This window comes from Siphateles boraxobius, unplaced genomic scaffold (assembly GCF_051911475.1).
Source record: "Siphateles boraxobius isolate OS27281-9 unplaced genomic scaffold, OSU_SipBor_1 26, whole genome shotgun sequence".
In the NCBI taxonomy this organism is placed as follows: domain Eukaryota; kingdom Metazoa; phylum Chordata; class Actinopteri; order Cypriniformes; family Leuciscidae; genus Siphateles; species Siphateles boraxobius.
The window spans coordinates 18,886,578-18,904,412 of record NW_027508876.1 but is presented as its reverse complement, the minus strand read 5'-3'; the positions used below and the strand labels follow the sequence as shown (position 1 = coordinate 18,904,412).

Below are 17,835 nucleotides of genomic sequence, written 5' to 3'. Positions count from 1 at the left end.
AGTTTGCACTGACGTCAGGAAGATAAAGACAGTCTATTCGACACACACACACACACAGCGCGTGCTGTCTGTTCGCGGTTGCTGTGTATGCAACGCTACTTCCTGGTGCTCTTCGTATATTTGACTGCTTTCAAAGAGTATAGAAGAACTTCTTCTATACTCGTTGCTGCTTTAGTGTTTTTTGTGCAGCTGCTCGTAGACTCTGTGAGTTCACATATGAAGGAGAGTGGTAAACAGACTAGAACGTTCCGATACCGAGAATGAGACTACAGCTGACGCTCATACTGACAGCACTTCCGAAAGGAACTACGTCTACAATATGATTGTTTGGTGCTGTAAGTACGAAACATCGCATGCCACATGCTACGTTTGGTGACGTTGTGTCCCTATTAGTTTATTTACGTATAGTGAATACTTTTGTTGTTTGACGTGTTCTAGACGGCCAGTGTGTCGTTTATCAGAACACCATCGATTTACATCCGACGAACTTTCCAGTGTTGTAACCTGCGCGTAAAAATTTGTTAATTAAATGTGCTTATATTAAAAATATATTCAAATTGTACTGCCAAAACTTTCTTTCTTTCTGTATGTGTATGCATCTTTTTTAATATTTAAAAAAAATATTACATAATGTATGTATGTGTATTTATGCATGTAGCCTACGTCTGTATGTATGTATGTAGAGTTAGGCGGCTACATGGTCATGGGTTCGATCCTGGTTCGATCCCTAGTGAATGCATGAAGAGATCAATTGAAAGGGCCTATCTTTTATGCATTGTACCTGAATTTCGCTATGGATAAAAGCATGTGGAAATTAAGTCTAATAAATCGAGACATGAGATCTTAAATTTAAATTTGCTTCCCTCACAGGAATGATACCTGCACTCACCTAGGTTTTCTAAGTTGACGTCATGACGAAGAGATCCCGTCGAAGACTAGATCAGGATGATCCTCTGTGCTGTTGTGAGTACATTGATCGCCATGGCGGGCGCAGTCACATGGCAGCATGTTGCTGTGACTGTGAGGATTTGGATGAGGCTTGTGACAGGTGAGCGAGGGGCCACTAAAATGGCACTTTGGATTCATAGATTACTACTTGGGGTCTGTTCACACTTGTAGTTTGCTTCTCTTGTTATAATTAAAAAGAAAATGTACCTGGTTTGCTTAGCGTTCACAGTGTAATTTTTCAACATCAGATCTAAACAAAAGGAATAAGGATACGGTCACAACCTGATTGGACAGATTTTATGATATATATTACAGACAGAACTTTCCGAACATTGGACTAAACCGCTCAATTCATATGTATTAGTTTCATTATCTCTTTTACTTTTTGAAGCATCAAAGTGGTAGTTGCGTAGCTGTCAATGGAGGGAAAGAAACCCCCTCAGATTTCATAAAAAAAAGTAAACTTTTGTTACGAAGATGAACGAAAGTCAGGTTTGGAACGACATGAGGGTGAATAAATGATGAAAATTAACAGAATTTTCATTTTTGTGTGAACGATCCCTTTAAATATAGTCAAATGTGTTAAATGAAGAATATGATAGAATATTTTATTTTCCAGATGGATGAAGAAGGAGTCACAAAATCCAGGCTCTCTGTCTCGAGTAGTCGCCACGATCAGTGATCGTCTGCGGGTGCCCTGGATATCTGGTGCCCAGCAAGTTGATCTATCGTTGATCCCTCCTCTTATTCTCCTTCCTGTTTTTTTGCACATTGCAGCTTTGCACTACCTGCTGGGTATTGTAGTGCTAACAGCAATTCCCATCATGGTCATTTGGTACTACTACTTTACTCACCGAAAGAAAGGACGCACTTTATTCTTCCTCAGTCTCGCCCTCTTCTCCCTCTTCTACATGTTCTACCTCTTCATCACCGAAGTTGTCCCTCACGGTGATGTGAATCATCTTCAGTTGTGCGCTGTTACGGCAGGTGTTGCTCTTACGGTCATATCTCTCATAATCACCAAGAGGGGGCCGGGCTACGTCAGGCCTTGTCCATCTGACACTCATAGTACAGTGACCTATCACAAACCACCACCTGATGTAGATGCTGCCTATCTAAACGGAGAACAGCACCAGGTGGTGATAACCAATCACGCCGGTCATCCTGAACCAACTGATGAATCTGGGACAGCACAGGAAAGTGTTCAGAGGAGGAACTGGTGTACAGTATGCAAAGTGGTGCGTCCCCCGAGAGCCGGACACTGCAGGATCTGTGGAGTCTGCATCCTGCGTCTGGACCACCACTGTGTCTGGTGGGTTCCTTATTCAAGAGGGTCTTAGTTATTATTATCTGGGTAAATTTCATCTGCAGGTAAAATGTTTGGGTCATATTTCATGCAAAAGACAAAACTAAGCATAAAGAAAATAAAGCCTGTGATAGCATCATTTGTATTTTTTTTTTTGCATTAAATTATTTTAAACACAAACATAAAATTAAACACACTTTCTCCCCAAGTTCTCATTATTGTAGCATGAAAAAGATCTAATTTTGCAACAAAAAAACCCTGAAAAAAATAGATATATTATTTAAAGTATTTAGCAATTTGTACATTTAATAAAAAAATATTGTAATTTAATTTGTGTATATTTATTTAATTTATATTTATAATACTGGCTTTAATTTATACTGATTGCAATGTATGTGTACATATAATATACATTTTATTTTAGCAATTTTTTTGCAAGTCATCAAATATAATTATAAAAAAATGTCTAATGAATGAAAGTTTTATAATTTGAGATATATGAGAATATTTTTATTTAATTTGACATGAAAATAATGTCATAATAATGTTTTAAACAAACATAAAATTAAAAACATTTTCTCCCCAAGTTCTCATTATTGTACATTATTTAGTAATTTGTACATTTAATTTAATTTCATTAAAACATTTAGCAATTTAATTACTTTTATTTGTATTTATAAAACTGGCTTCTGCCTTTAATTTATGCTGATTGTAATGTATGTGTACATATAATATACGTTTTATTTTACATTTAATTTAAAAAATGTTTTTGCAATTCATCAAATATAATTATAATTTTTATAATTTATAGTTTTATAATTAGAAATTTTAAATGTAATAAGAATTTTTGAAAATATTTTAATTTCATTTCACATGAAAATAATGTCACAATGCAAAAAAGTTAATGTTGCTAAAATATGGTACATTTTCATGCAATATTTGTCAAGCCTATCTAATACTCTTGATTTTTTTTGTCATAAAAATGTATACATTAGCATCACCAGAATTTTGAGAAATTGTTATGCATTACCTGGCTTTGTGTTTCTTGTGCTTTGTTTATTGGACTAGTTTGCATTTGACATGGTTCTATTCCTGTTCCCTGTCCTGTGTGTCTTTTTCGTAGTCCTTTTGTAGTTCTTCTAGTTGATTAGTCCTGTGATCATTCCCAGGTGTGTCTTGTTTGCCTATTACCCCTCTAGTGTTCTAAAATGTTTCTGTGTTCCTTGTCGAGTCGATCAGGTTTTTTTTGTGTCCTGTAAAATATCTTGTTCTTCATGTAAACATATGTGTAAAGGAGACGGTGAGTTGATCTCACCCTCGCCACCTTCTTATTCTGTGTAACTGATATGTGTAAATGAATCTCCAGGTCTCAGTTCGGTGTCTTGTTGGTCATTTTGTTTTTGTGGTAGGATCAACAGCTGTGTGGGACAGGCCAATCACCCCAGTTTCCTTCTGATGCTTGTTTTCTTTCTGCTGACGTCGCTGTACGGGATCAGTTTGGTTCTTCGAAGCGTGTGTCCCCATCAGAGTGTGATGACGGCACTGCTCTACTGTCCTGACGTCTACAAGCAGTACAGGTGTGGATTCAACAACAAAACACACAAATACTTCTGCTATATAAACCTTTCTATTCACCACCTCAATTCCTTTCAGTGCATTAGTTATTCATGAAAAAAGATGATTTTCTTTTCTAGAAAGTCACTTTAAAATACTATATTTAATTTTGTTGCCTTTCTGTTTGTGTAAAGTGCTCCAAATGCACCATATCAGTGTTTCGCAGAATCATTGAGGGTTAAGAGAACCAAAATCTGGCCTTCCCAAACATCACCTGCCATTTTTCACACAAACAGTTAGTTTTTCCCAAATTATACTATTCATAAAACAAGAAGTTCTGGGCTGCAGTGTTATTTTACTATTTTCTTTAAATATACTATTATGGTATTATTATATATTAATTGGCTTTATTTTATATTTTCTTTTTTTAAATTTCAGTTTTTATTATTATTTTTTATTTAGTTTCTATTTAGCTGTAATTTTATTTAACTTTTGGTTCCATGAACCAAACCCAACCAGCAACGAGATGAATCACAACATTATTCATATTAAAAACTATCAAACTACAAATTATGGGCTGATGGCTTCAACAGAAGCTAATACCATTGATTAACAATCTCGTAGCTCACAACAATCTGTCTTTTAAGATTTATTATAAGTTATCATTAATGGAGAAAAGACAGGTTGTCCCGCCCTCGCGCCAGTAAACACGCCATCAGAGGAGATAATGAGGGCGCATGACTTTAAAAAAAAAAAAAGTGTGCAATCTGTGCATGGATAAATCATGTATAATACTGCAATATTCCATAAAAAAAACAAGATTTTGATTACATGGTGACTAAGTTTTGTTCTTCAAGTTCACAGCTTTAAAATGACTGTTTATAGCAGCATTTAGTATTTAATGTATTAATAATGTAACATGTTAATAATCAACCCGTTTGCATGTCTTTCTGTTGGTCAGTTCTGCTCTGTGTTTCACCTGTGCCTGGTACAGCAGTATTGTGACGGGAGGTTTGCTGCACCTGCTGATCTTACAGCTCATCAACGTCAGCTTCAATGTGACCGAACGTGAGGCACGTCTGGCTCTGAGAGAGAAGACCGGTCGCAGACATCTCTGGGGTCTGGTCGTCGACACCGGCATCTACTCCCGAGGTTTCTGTAGTAACTGGACTGAATTTTTAACCATGAGCACGGCTTCAGAGCTGTCAAACCCTAAACCATCAGATCTGGTGTAGAAATTAAACTGGCAGTGTCTGCTGATGGAAGTGTCTGTCTTTAAAGTGAATTATCACTCATATATTACAGTGAAGTATAATGTTGTGCTACTTAATGCCTTCAACATCCATTCCAGAGTCAGTTTTATGGCTTAAAACGTCGTGGTCAAGGTCTCATTAAGAGTGAGGTGAATGTTGTGGATCAGTAGATGGCAGTGTTGTAGTATAATACATCTCTACTCTTGTAATTCAGTATGGAGTGCTTCATTACTCAGGCGTGGAGATGATTTGCGGTGGGTGGTGTTTACACATGACTTGACATTACAGATATTATGTGAAGTTCTCCTTAAATACTTTTTTTAATGTAATTTTTTAAATCCAAATTCTTTTTAGTAATTTCACTCAGAAGGAACCATTTGAAACTTGCATTTGTATTTAGTTTTTGCAATAAGGTTTCATTTGTTAATGTTAATTTCAACATTTACTAATACAATTTTATAATAAAAATGATCTGTTAGCATTAATTAATGCACTGTGAACTAGCATGAAGAGTAAACAAATTTATTTTTATTAACAAAGATGAATAAATGCTGTAAAAAATTGCTTATTGTTAATTCATGTTAGCTAATGCATTAACTAATGTTAACAAATGAGACCTTATTGTGAAGTGTTACCACAAATATGCATTTCTGGTTTGCATTCACTGCTAGTTGGATCAATTATGGATTGTACTGTCTAATATTTGATCTCTTAACTCCATTATGTGAATGCACATTCAATGTCCAACATTTAGTGCCTGGGACATCAGAATTGTTGCAACAATGAATCTATATCCAGACATCACACAGCTTTAAAACTGTCATCTCAGTATGAATGTTTTATGTTCAGCTTCATGTTTGTTGTTAGGGGTCTCTCTCTCTCTCTGTGTTCGTGTGTATGTGTGTGTCCTTTTCATGTGCTTCAATTGATAAATCTATGCTGCTTACCATCCAGCTACATTGCAGTGTTTTCGAATCAAAGTTCGTTTTCTTCCATTAAATGCCTTCTAAGCACAGAAGCGGACAAAGAAGCCATTCAAAATCCGGATGTTTATTTGTCTCATGTGAGACGGTTTTATAATGTAATGCATTTCATTCTTAAAGTTGTTCAATTAAACTGTTCCATGGAAAAATAAACAAGTTTAAAAGATTAATCACGGTGGCTCATCAAGCTGCAGATGTCATTTAATGATGTGATGTAAAGCTTGGAAGTTGCAGCCTGTGTGCTGGTTAAAGAGGATTTACGGAACGCCACAGGGAATCAATAGGGGAGGCGCGGAAGTCAGGCAAAATCTCCGAGACTTTACGTCTGAGTTGATCTCTGCGTGCCTCTCTTTCTTTCTCCTCCCACAAGACAACAGGAAGACGCCTCCAGCTAGCAAAATACTTCTTGACAGCCCTCCTACAAAGCCCAGAGAACCAAAGTCAGAGCAAACTTTTATAACTACACAAGTTCATCTTTAGATTTGACCTTATGGTGCAGAAAACTGTCACATTCACACTAATAAGAGGTAAAGACCTGCTGTTGTGGTCCTCTGCCCGCTGCTCATTGTCCCAGGCTGTTATTCGCTCTTCTGTAGCGTGATCTAGCAGTGCCGTGAACGCCTTCCTCTGGGTGTGTATCCTGTGGAACCGCTCGGCTCGTGCTTCCAGTATACAGCGCAGATCTTTTAACTGGTAAGTATTGAAATCAAAGGCAGAAAATTGCTCATACTTAAGGATAGGGGTTTATTAATATTACTAACCCTAAATATTAAACTTAGGCACATAAATATGCGGTGAGCTCTTTTGGCTTGGACCAGTAAGAAACCACCCAGAAAACATTTGTAACGACATGGCAAGTCCCTGGTGGTGAGTTTTGGTGATAATTTCTCCAGAAAATCTAAAGATACTAAATATAGTACATTAAAAAAATCTAATGTATTAATTTCATTAATTTTAATTTCCTTTATTACAAATAATACAATATAAAGAATTTATAAAGAAATATCTATATATATATATATATATATATATATATATATTTACAACAAAAACAAATATTCATATTAAAATTAATAAATAAATATTTATTTAATTTATGATAAATATATTTATAACAAGTTGATAATACACTTTTTGGCTATTATAAAAAAAATAAGTCGCATTTTTAATTGAATTTATTATAAATAAATAAATGCTTGTCTTTTTAAGACTAAACTAACAAATAAATACGAATATAAAAATAATATAAAAATGAATAAACAATAAATATGTATTTAATTTATTATGAATAAATAAACATTTTAATTAAGTTATAAGATAAGACAATTTGTGGCACTTTGTACCAAATTTATTTATAATATGCCTCAAAAATTGTTTAATTTATTATATAAAATGCACATTTATGTATAAATATTTATATATATTAAAATAGTGAATGAATACATTTATGAGTTATTAATAAATGAATGTATTTATAATAAATTGATAAGAATGTTTAAAAAAACTAATATTAATATCAAAATAATGGATAAATAATACATATTTATTATAAATTAACTGAATTATTTATTTATAAGTCGATAAAACACACCCTGTGGCTATTCCAAATTAGGCTGTCTTAAAATCTGAATCTTTTCTATTCATTGACAGGTAATGCGTGTGTGTGATATTTTACCCTTGTCCAGCTCCCCACGGCCCTCTGAAGCAGGATCCGGTGATACAGCTGGTTGGCACTGGCCTCTCTCTCTGCGTTGGCTTCATCCACACACTGCCGCCAAGAGCCGAAGCAGCTTCTCTGCAGAGCCTGAGTGTAATGATCCACCGCTCTCTGGAGGACACCGAAAAGCCAAAAGCACCCGAACATAAATAACTGCCAGCTTTAATTAACAATGTCATCTCATGCACTCCCGTGGTTTCTATGGATCGCAAACTTTCCCTGCTGACTTCCTGTGAGAACTATAAAGATAGAGGCACATGCAACTAATTGGACCTTGAGGTTTCTGCTCTCGTGGATGTGGATCAATATCTAAACAACAATGCAAATTCTGAATTCAAAGCCATTCCGTCATCTGTTTCTCTCTCTGTGTCCTTCCTCGTCAATCTCTCCCTCTCAGTCGCTCCATCCTGCATCTCAGATATCCGCTCTGTTCATTTATTTTGAAAACAGGTGGTTAGCCAGGTGGAAACGCAACAGTATACTGTAAACATCATTAAAATTTGGGGAATGGACCAAGAGTTAATGCAATGTAACAGCTGGTCTTCCTGTCTGTGTGTGAGCGGCCATATCTCTTTGGATGAATAATTGAGTGTGTGAGTATCTGTCTAAAAAGCAGGCGAATGGCCTGCATTGTTACTGTAGGGTATGAATGTGTGTGTGTGTGTCTGCAGCACCGCTGACCTGTGTGTTGACATGGCTTTGCTCCAGCAGGAGTTTCCATGGTGCCAGGCCTCGGTGCAGTAACAGGGTTCTGAGGTAGTGCTCGGCCGCCCGCTTTGACAGTTCCTGTTCCCATTCTGCTCTCTTCTGCTTCTCAAGCTCCTTCTAAGTTCACATAAACACAGACACGGCTCCTTAAAACGAATAAACTAAAAAGCTGTGTGCATAAACATGATGAATAAATTAGATATACATTTTTGTTTACATTTTCTAGATGCCCTTGCTTATGTAAAACTCGTTGGCTATGTTGAATGTGGCTAAGTTATTCTGAATGTTTTTTTGCATACTCTAATCAGTTGCTAGGGTGTTCCGGTTGGTTGCACACTGGTATTCTGGTTCCTAGATTTGGGATATTTTTCACCAATTCCATCATCCCTAAAAGCTGAAAATCACCTGGACGAGCTGAATTACAGTTATTTACCTGCAGAACAGTGAAAATGCACCTCTCCTTAACAAGCCGCAAGATTTGAGGTATCACTCATGTACGCAACACATACAGTGCAGCTACCATTTAAATAATCGCCATTAATAATAACATAATCTAATTATGTTAAGCCTATAAATCCATGATAATGTGTTTCGCCACAGACCTTCCTCTGCTGCCTTTTCTCTTCCTTCTTCCTCTCTACATCCTTTTGTTTCTCTTCTTCCTCAGCTCTGAGCCTTTCCTCCTCAGCTGCCTTCATTTGAGCCTAAAGAACAAAAAAAGAGAGGTTTGTGTCATCACATACACACACACTTATTTCCATACTTCAAGAGAAGCAAGTCTTACCAGTTTCTCCTCCTCCTTCTGCCTCCTCTGCTCCTCAATCTCTCTCCTGCGCTCGGCACGCTGGCGTGCTCGTTCCTCCATGGCTGAAAGAAACGTAAAAAAGGAGGGTGAGAGACAGAGTTGCGGGGTGACAGAGACATCAGTTAAGGGCGAGATTAAAGGGTCACTGAAGTTCTGCAGTATGTTATTCTGATCTTATGGTTCTTTGGTACAAGTTTGTTTGTGTTGCTTGCATTTGTATTCAAGGCAGTATTCCATGTCACGCCAACCGACTTTGCTCAAAATCTCACTTGCATTTCTAGTGTCTCAAGTCGTATTGCAACCAGAATCAGATATTAACCAGGGCTTGAAGCAAAAATGCCAACAAAATTGACAAAAATGTTAAAATATGGGGGGGGAAATTACCCCCCTCTACGGGAGTATATCCGTTTTGAAGATACAAGCTCACCAATGTGAAGTTCACCAGAATGAGAAACTTACAAAATAGTCTACTCAACAAAATGGGCTTTTCTTATAAATTTTTTGTCATTTATAAAAAAAAAATGTTTTAAATGAATTTAAGTATAGTAGGTGGAACATGGTAATTGGTAACAATTACCATGTACAAAAGTCTGGGTTTGGAATATAAGGCCTTGCGTTTGCCGAGGAACATTGGAACCGTTGTCAATGGAACTTGCAACCATATTTGTCTAACGATACTTTTGGGAAACGCACCCCTGAGCAGGACAATAACTTGTCAGTTTTTCAGTGTGAGAAAAATCTCATTGGTCATCTTGTTGTGCCAAGGCCACGACAGTTAGCCTCAGAGATTGATAAATAATATCATAAATGTGAGATGAGTCGATAGGGGCTTTTACTCAGCAGAACGTTGAGTTGTGGGGGCTGTTAACAACCTCCCGCTGAGATACGCAGACATGTGCGCCAACCCACTCAGATTCTCAAACAACCCTGATTAACGAACAAATATGACTTTGCGTTCAAAAACAATGAAATTTGAGGTTTAACACATGGAAGAGGTATGATGCGGTTTTGGTATTGTTCTGGGCTTGCATAGTGGATTATGAGTGTATAGCGATTATGTGCATCTGTATTCAGTGCATTCAGCATCAGAGTGTTTAAATCTAGGGCATGGCCATGAAATTATTATTCCCTGCTTGGAACCACCATAGTGCCAGTTTTTCCAACTGCTAGATTGTGTATGTGTCCGACTGACCTTGTACTGTAGGATGGGGAAGTGCTGAACGACGCAGAGATGATTTTTGCTCTGTGTGGCTGCTGGCATTTTCCCCAGAGGCACTCTTTGTTCTGAAATTGTAAGGAGCATGAATATCTTTGTTAAATTGTGACTAACAAACATTCTGTCTCCCGCACACACACACACACACACACACACACACACACACACACACACACACACACACACACACACACACACACACACACACACACACACACACACACACACACACACACACACACACACACGGATAGAACAGCAGTGGGAAGTGACCCTTTGGGAAAATCTAGCGGGATTACATGAAGCACTTGAAATAAGCAAATATTAAATTCTGATCCACTCTGGTGCCTAAGGTGGATTTCTAACAGTATATTTATTCTGTCCTCTCCATGCAAATAATTAATCTCCCAAAAAAAAATAAAAAAAAATAAAACCTATTTTAAAGGTGCAGTAAGCGATTTTTGAAAAACGCAAAAAAAGTGAATCGGACCGAGCACCAAAACACACTTGTAGCCAATCAAAAAAATACATTTAAACCGCTTAACACAGTGATTGCTATCAGGATATGAGGAGACTTTTAACCAATGTTTCTGTAAAGAATCACCTATTGCACCTTTAATATCAGAGAAGCGTTCCAGCGCTGGAGAGACCTTAAGGTGCGTGAATGCCTAAAAACGAACACAGAGGTTGCTTTATTTCTTCTCGATACGTGAGTAATATTAGTTTTGATGTGTTTTACAGAACTAAGATAAGCTGTCTTTTGCTTGAATAAACTTGTGTGTCATCTCTGCTTGTTTGCTCATTTGCATAATTATTATTATAAGCCTGGAACGTCTAAACCTCCTCCACTGCCCATTTTTAAGCATCGGCTGCCAAAGTGTGTACGAAAAGTGAGATAACATATTCCTAACATATGATTTTCTTTTAGTTCACCTTTTGTGATCATTATAAACCCTTAATCTTGTACATTTCGTAATATATTTGTTACTTGGACTATCGTGTTATGTAGGGAGCTGTTCATGAAAACTGTTTGTTTTTTGGGATGGAAAGGATAACTTTGCCATCGAAGGAGTAGTGGAGCTAAATAACAATTAAGACATTCGATCTGAATTATCATAGTTAGACAAATTGCTTTTAATTATTGATGACATCATGCCCTCAGCTAGCAGGCACAGCAGATTCCGCCATAGTCGTTGCCTGTGTGGCATAGCATGTACATGAATGTGGGGGCAGAGGCATCAGGATAGGGGTACGATACTTTGGGGTTAGGGGCACGTTTGTTTTGGTGATTTTAAATATCAGCAGCTTTTACCAGAAATCGCTTACTGCACCTTTTAGAGATTGTTGGACATTATAGCATTATTTTCATGTCAGTTAAGCACATTTAAACAACATTCACCAATATCCTACTGTAATGTAAAATAGAAGAAAAAAAAGAAAAATCTAATTGTCATCAAAGTAATAAATAAAAATAAATACTTTACAATAAATATGATAAATTCAATTGTATACAACTCACTACAGTTATAGTTATAGAGTTTTTTTTATGTTGATTTATTTAAACACAAATACAGTGAAAACACTAATATTGTGAAATGTAATTATAATTGAAAATAACTTATTACTCATTTATTCCTGTGATGGTAAAGCTGAATTTTCAGCATCATTACTCCAGTCTTCAGTGTCACATGATCTTTCAGAAATCACTCTAATATTTTGATTTGCAGCTCAAGAAACATTTCTTATTATTATCAATGTTGAAAACAGATGTGCTGCTTAATATTTTTGTGGAAACTGTTACAAACTTTTTTTTAAGGATTATTTGGTGAATAGAAAGTTCAAAAGAACTATTTTTTATATACAAAAATATTTTTTTTGTAACATTATAAAAGTATTTACTGTTACTTTTGATTAATTTAATGTGTCCTTGCTGAATAAAAGTAATCATTTCTTTTTTTAAATCTTACTGACCCCAACCAATTAAACGGTAGTGTATTATATGTAATAATATCTTTTTACATAAATATACTAAATATATATTAAATTTTAACATACATTTGTAAATTATTATTGTAATTGCACAAAATAGTAATATTTTTAATTGTAAATTATTATTTAATTTAATAAATAAAAAAATATATAAATTATAAAATTATAATAATAAAAAACAATTCTTTTGATTTTGGGAATATGCCACACATATGAGGGTACCTTGGTTTTTCTGTACTTCTTGCAGTCTTTGTGTTGGGTTTAGGTGGACAGCATGTGCTTATAGCTTCAGGAGGACCTGTTGCTAACAGTGCTGATTTCTCTGCATCGTGTTTCAGTTCCAGAATGTTCTGTCTCTCTTGCAGATGCAGAATATGCTCCTGTTGCTCTTTCAGAAGGCGCCTCTGCTCTGCTACGGTTTGCTGCAGGGCCACATGGGCGTGTTTGATCTGTCCTCCGCTAAGCTCTGCACTTCCACTCCGGGTGGTCTTCTGCTGTTGCCCCCGAAGGGCCCGTCGCAGCTCAGCCGATGAGAGAGCGGCATGACGTCGCGTTACCTGCCATGCTTGGGTGGGCGGGGCCTCTGAACGCACAGTGCTTTTAGTGGCTTGTGCAGTGGGTGAACTGCTTTCTGGAGCTGCTGGCACTTCCTGTGGTGGGATGAAGAGAGTTTGTGGAATACTTTCATCAGAATAAAAAAAATTCAAGTATATATCCTTACCTGATGACTGATGTGTTCTGTAAGACAGAGTGTTTCAGGTGGATTGGTAATTGGTGGAGATTTTTCCGCCCCTAATTTCCCAGAAGCAGCCGCACTGATTAAGGCAGCCATTTTACATCGAGTTTCTTCTTGTTGTCGGAGAAGCTCCTTGCGATGACATTCTACCTGACACCACACAAGCCAATCACTGAGGCAGCGCCTCAAAAGCCTCCTGCGGTCACTCTCCACCGCCTGCTGACAGCGCCTGTGGGAATGACAGATATGACTTAAAACCAGTCCGACTGCCAAGGTTGCCAAGATGAATGAAAGCTTTTAATTAACATTTTTAATTAAGCAATTAGCATGCTCTTTTAGTCTAATCATTTGGTTAAAGAGCTATCGCTTTTCTTGCAAATGTTTATCAAGCCCTAAATGACAGGCTTTTATTAATTGGGTTCTCCTGCCTGTGCTCCTGTCTCAGCTCTTCTTCAGTCCTTGCAGCCTCTTTTTCCTCTCTTCTGGCCCAAACAAGAGCCCGCCATGCCCGCCACGCCCTCAGCTGCCTCCTCCAATCACAAAGCGCCGCTGCCTTGCCCATGCGCACCCTCCTCTCCATTATCACAGAGTACCATGCCGTAAAATGCCTGTGCATGCACTAAAACATATGCAACCAGTCAAAAAACTGTATTTTACAGTCCAGTACTTGCACTTACAGTGTACTTAGAAAGTAGTAGGCAATATAAGGTAACTACATGGGTTAAGGTTAGGTTCAGGGTTAGTACCTAGTTATTATAATTACTATAATAAGTAGATAGTATGTCCATGTGGAATAGGGCTGTAAAATAAAGTACTACCCAAAAAACATAAGTGTTCATTGCATACAATATAATTAAACTAATATCTTCTAACCTGCAAATTGAGAAGGTGAACTTTGGCTTCCAGGTTCTTCAGCTTAAGTTGAAGGTCTTTGTTCTGTTTCTTCTGTGCAGAATTATGACATTTTGAAATGACAGAGCACTCAGGGACCCTTTGTTTCTGAAGCTTTTCCCTCTCCCTGTGTAAGATTGAAATAAAAATGTCATGCAATCATCTCTTCAAAAATTTAAATGGCATTTCAATTGGAAAATGATATACAGTGGCCCCAAAAAGTATCTGGACACTTAAAAATGTATTCATGTCATTTCATTAAACAAGAAAATATCAAACCAAGTGACATTTATGCAAAAAAAGGACAAACACACTCTTCAAAACTCAAAAAACATCAAAAGATTTTGTTAGGTTTTAAATTATAATACTGCATTTAAAATTTAAAAAAATGTATTTAGACTCTTTCTGGTTAGCTTCAGATTCCAAGGCGCCCCAAGCAGTGAGAAATATAGATATTTATTCTCCTTAAATGTACATCCAGATCCTTCCAGATCACCAACGGTCTTGTCCTAAAACCTCAAATGAGGAAATAATCATTAAATAATCATGCATATATAATATAACAACTGCAATGGATATAGTGGGACATTTGTGCCCCAAAGCCCCATGGTCCTTTGATCAGACGCTGTGTAACATTAGGAGTCTGTTTTGTTTTTTGTTCTTGTTGGTGTCTGGTTATCTGTTTATTGGGAGAAAAGCGTTCAGCTATTGAGCTATTGGCAAGCTATTGAGAAAGCGTTCAGATTTGTTTGCAGATTTCACTTTGTTTGAAATGTTGACATTCATACATTTTTAATGGTGGTTAGAGTGTCCAAATACATTTGTGATTGTTGTACATGTTTCGTGCAAGCTGCTCCACACTCCTCTTTTCCTCCATCTCTCTGCGCAAGCGAATCATCTCCTGCTGTATCAGTTCTTCCTGTCTGCGTGCCTGTTGTCTCTTCTTTCTCTGCTTCTCCTGTTCCAGTTGCCAGGCTTCCTCTCGCACCTCCTTTAGCACTTCCTTCTCTTTACGCAGTTTGTCACGCTCTGCATCTCTGCGCATGCGGCTCTCCTTTACCTGCTTGTGACGTACCTCCATAGTGATGCTAGGGTTCCTCCACTTCTTCTTACTCAGGTCAGAGTCTACTTTGAGGTTCTCCATTATTCCAAAGTCCAACACCTCTGTGTCCATCAGGTCCTGGAGGAAATTGTGCACTACAGAGTTGTCCTCTTCCTGCGCTAGGTGAAAGTACATGTCTAAAAAACAAAAGAGAAACTCCAGTTTAGTATTGAATTATTATTAACTATTAAAAAACTGTTTCTGTAATTGAAATAAAGCTAATATAAAATACAAATGTTAGATGAAAAACTTAAACCCAAAAAAATTTAAACGAAATTAGAAATGTTAAAAAAAATTAATAAAAATGAATTACATATATATATATAAATAAAACAAAACAAAAGGACCTAACAAAATTTCTGGGGGAAAAAAAGCCAATTCAAATTTTTAAAGTAAATAAATAATACTAAAATATCATTGGTTTAGATTTCATTAGATCTTTAAGGTAAACTTCAAGTAAAACGAGGCTGTTAATTTGTACCATCAAAGTTATTATAACTAGGCTGTGCAATCTTAACAAGTTGTTTGGATTTTGAATCATCCTTTTTACTGGAACTCATCTCCTCTTCCTCCTCGTCATCATCCATTTCAAGCTCCAGACGTAACTTCTGGTTCATCCATTCACTTAGAATGGAATGAGCTGTGGAAAACAAGAATGAGGACATGTCAGTGATTCTGATTTAAAAAATCGGAATATGCATGAAGTGCTGAATATTATGAATAAGTTAAAGACTACCTTCGCTGTACGCATCATCATGATCCTGTAGTTGTTCTACGCTCTGCAGCGCCATACAGTTTTTACCACCACGTGGTTTCTTCATGGAAAACACCTCAGCTACAGCGAACTCTGAAGCCATCTCCACCCTCTGAGGAGAATGAGAATACAACAAAGGTTTTAATTACAATATACATAAACACAGACACTGCATATCTTGTGAAAAAGAAGTACACATTACCATAAAAAAAGAGTAATTATTACAGAAATCATATACTATAATTCTTATAGTATAAGTTAAGATAATTTTGCAGAAACATCTCTTCTCTGATGATGTGTTTACTGGTATGATAGCGGCATCATGAGATCACAACAATAGCAAATGACAATGATCCAATCAATTCCTGATTTACAAAATCAAGTCCAGCTCTACATTTTTCTAGTTCGAGAAGTCATTTCACTCAGATATGCATCACAATAGGGACGAAATAACTATTGCAACTTACGTTTCATGCCTACTTTAAAATAATATACTTAAGGGCAATTTAAATTCGATGCTTTCTGACACTTTCGGAATGTTAATTGCAATTGAAACAAAAATATTACGGAGGGCAGCTTTTTAAAGTGTATTTGGGTACATTAAGAAACATAGCCATGACATTGCAATTTTAAGTACACTTAAAGGGATAGTTCTGTCCTAATTTACTCACCCTTTAAGTTGTTCCGAACCTGTATGAATTTCTTTCTTCTGTTGAACACAAAAGAATATATTATGAAGAATGTCGGTAACCAAACAGTTGATGATAGCCATTGACTTCCATAGTGGGGTTTTTTCATACTATGAAAGTCAATGGGTACCGGTAACTGTTGGTTACCGACATTCTTCAAAATATCTTATTTTGTGTTCAGCAGAAGAAAGAAACTCATACAGGTTTGAAACAACTCGAGGGTGAGTAAATGATGACAGGATTTTTATTTTTGGGTGAACTATCCCTTTATGTGATTTTCATTCATATTAGATTATATGCAAGTACACATTCAATATAATCAAGAACACTTCTTTTTCACAAGGGATGGCATACATACACATTAATTTTCTGCATTACATATTTAAATGATTGAAATGTACCTTCACCCACTGTTGAATGTCATTCTCATTCAGCTGCACCTGCAATATAAAATATGAATCCAGCTATGACCATTGTTTCAATTCAAAATAGACGGAGTCATCATAATGTATCATAAGCATTGAACCAAAAGGGGTTCATAATGCCTGAAGTTGACATAAATGGAATATTTTGTTACATTGGCCTCACACATCTAACGTTAATCCCTGAATAATAATATGGCGTCTCACCTTAAACTGGCTCTATTGCGGATTGACCTAAAGGGGTTCGCATTGCACATTTGAGCTAAATCCTTCTGCTGAGCTACAAATGGATTAATTAATTACTAATGACCAATGTGCATGACCAAAGATAATCCGAGTGTGAGATTTATTTAGATTAATACCTCTGGCTGAATATTGTATAAAGGGAAACACTACTAAAAAGTGTGAAGAACTGTGTGAGCAAAGAGGAAACATTTTTTTTACTCGCCTTATTACTGCCTGCTGTTGTTTTAGTCTTTGTTGTTTTCCAACGAAAAATATCCGGTCTGAGAGCCATGGTTCTTTACGTACATGGGCATGCGTTTGGATTGTAAAATAATATAATATATTTTATAACATGTTTGCAAAGTATATAAAGTAGCAATTTACAGTATGGTTATTCAAAATTTAGCTTCATCAAAACAATCATGTACTTCAGCGAGAAACTTTTCACACAGCAATGGAATTGTGGGATTTGTAGTTTGCGCAAAGTGACGTAGCATGAGTTGGTACCTAAAAAGAACTACTTATCCCAAAAAGAGC

At 36.6% G+C, this 17,835-nt stretch overlaps 2 protein-coding genes across 4 annotated transcripts; one reads left to right on the top strand and one right to left on the bottom strand.

Moving 5' to 3' along the window:
* The first annotated feature begins 18 nt into the window (after positions 1–18).
* Positions 19–6,214, top strand: zdhhc23b (zDHHC palmitoyltransferase 23b). 2 transcript variants are annotated; one of them, XM_077244644.1, is made up of 5 exons: positions 19–335; positions 871–1,048; positions 1,568–2,260; positions 3,673–3,831; positions 4,770–6,214. In XM_077244644.1, exons 2-5 carry the CDS (start codon positions 912–914, stop codon positions 5,041–5,043), a joined length of 1,263 nt encoding a protein of 420 aa, XP_077100759.1. In that variant the 5' UTR covers positions 19–335; positions 871–911; the 3' UTR covers positions 5,044–6,214. The 2 variants fall into 2 exon arrangements, with proteins under 2 accessions (XP_077100759.1, XP_077100758.1); XM_077244643.1 differs by having other exon boundaries at positions 21–335; positions 3,664–3,831.
* ccdc191 (coiled-coil domain containing 191) lies at positions 5,407–17,762 on the bottom strand. 2 transcript variants are annotated; one of them, XM_077244639.1, is made up of 16 exons: positions 17,522–17,762; positions 17,053–17,091; positions 15,945–16,074; positions 15,690–15,848; positions 14,943–15,345; positions 14,089–14,233; positions 13,644–13,834; positions 13,201–13,444; positions 12,702–13,129; positions 10,467–10,558; positions 9,254–9,336; positions 9,072–9,173; positions 8,443–8,586; positions 7,720–7,872; positions 6,580–6,734; positions 5,407–6,462 (listed from the first exon to the last, which is right to left on the bottom strand). In XM_077244639.1, the coding sequence occupies exons 1-16, from the start codon at positions 17,588–17,590 to the stop codon at positions 6,291–6,293; spliced, it is 2,709 nt and encodes a 902-aa protein (XP_077100754.1). In that variant the 5' UTR covers positions 17,591–17,762; the 3' UTR covers positions 5,407–6,290. The 2 variants fall into 2 exon arrangements, with proteins under 2 accessions (XP_077100754.1, XP_077100755.1); XM_077244640.1 differs by having other exon boundaries at positions 6,096–6,462; positions 8,443–8,583; positions 17,522–17,754.
* Positions 17,763–17,835: the final 73 nt, after the last annotated feature.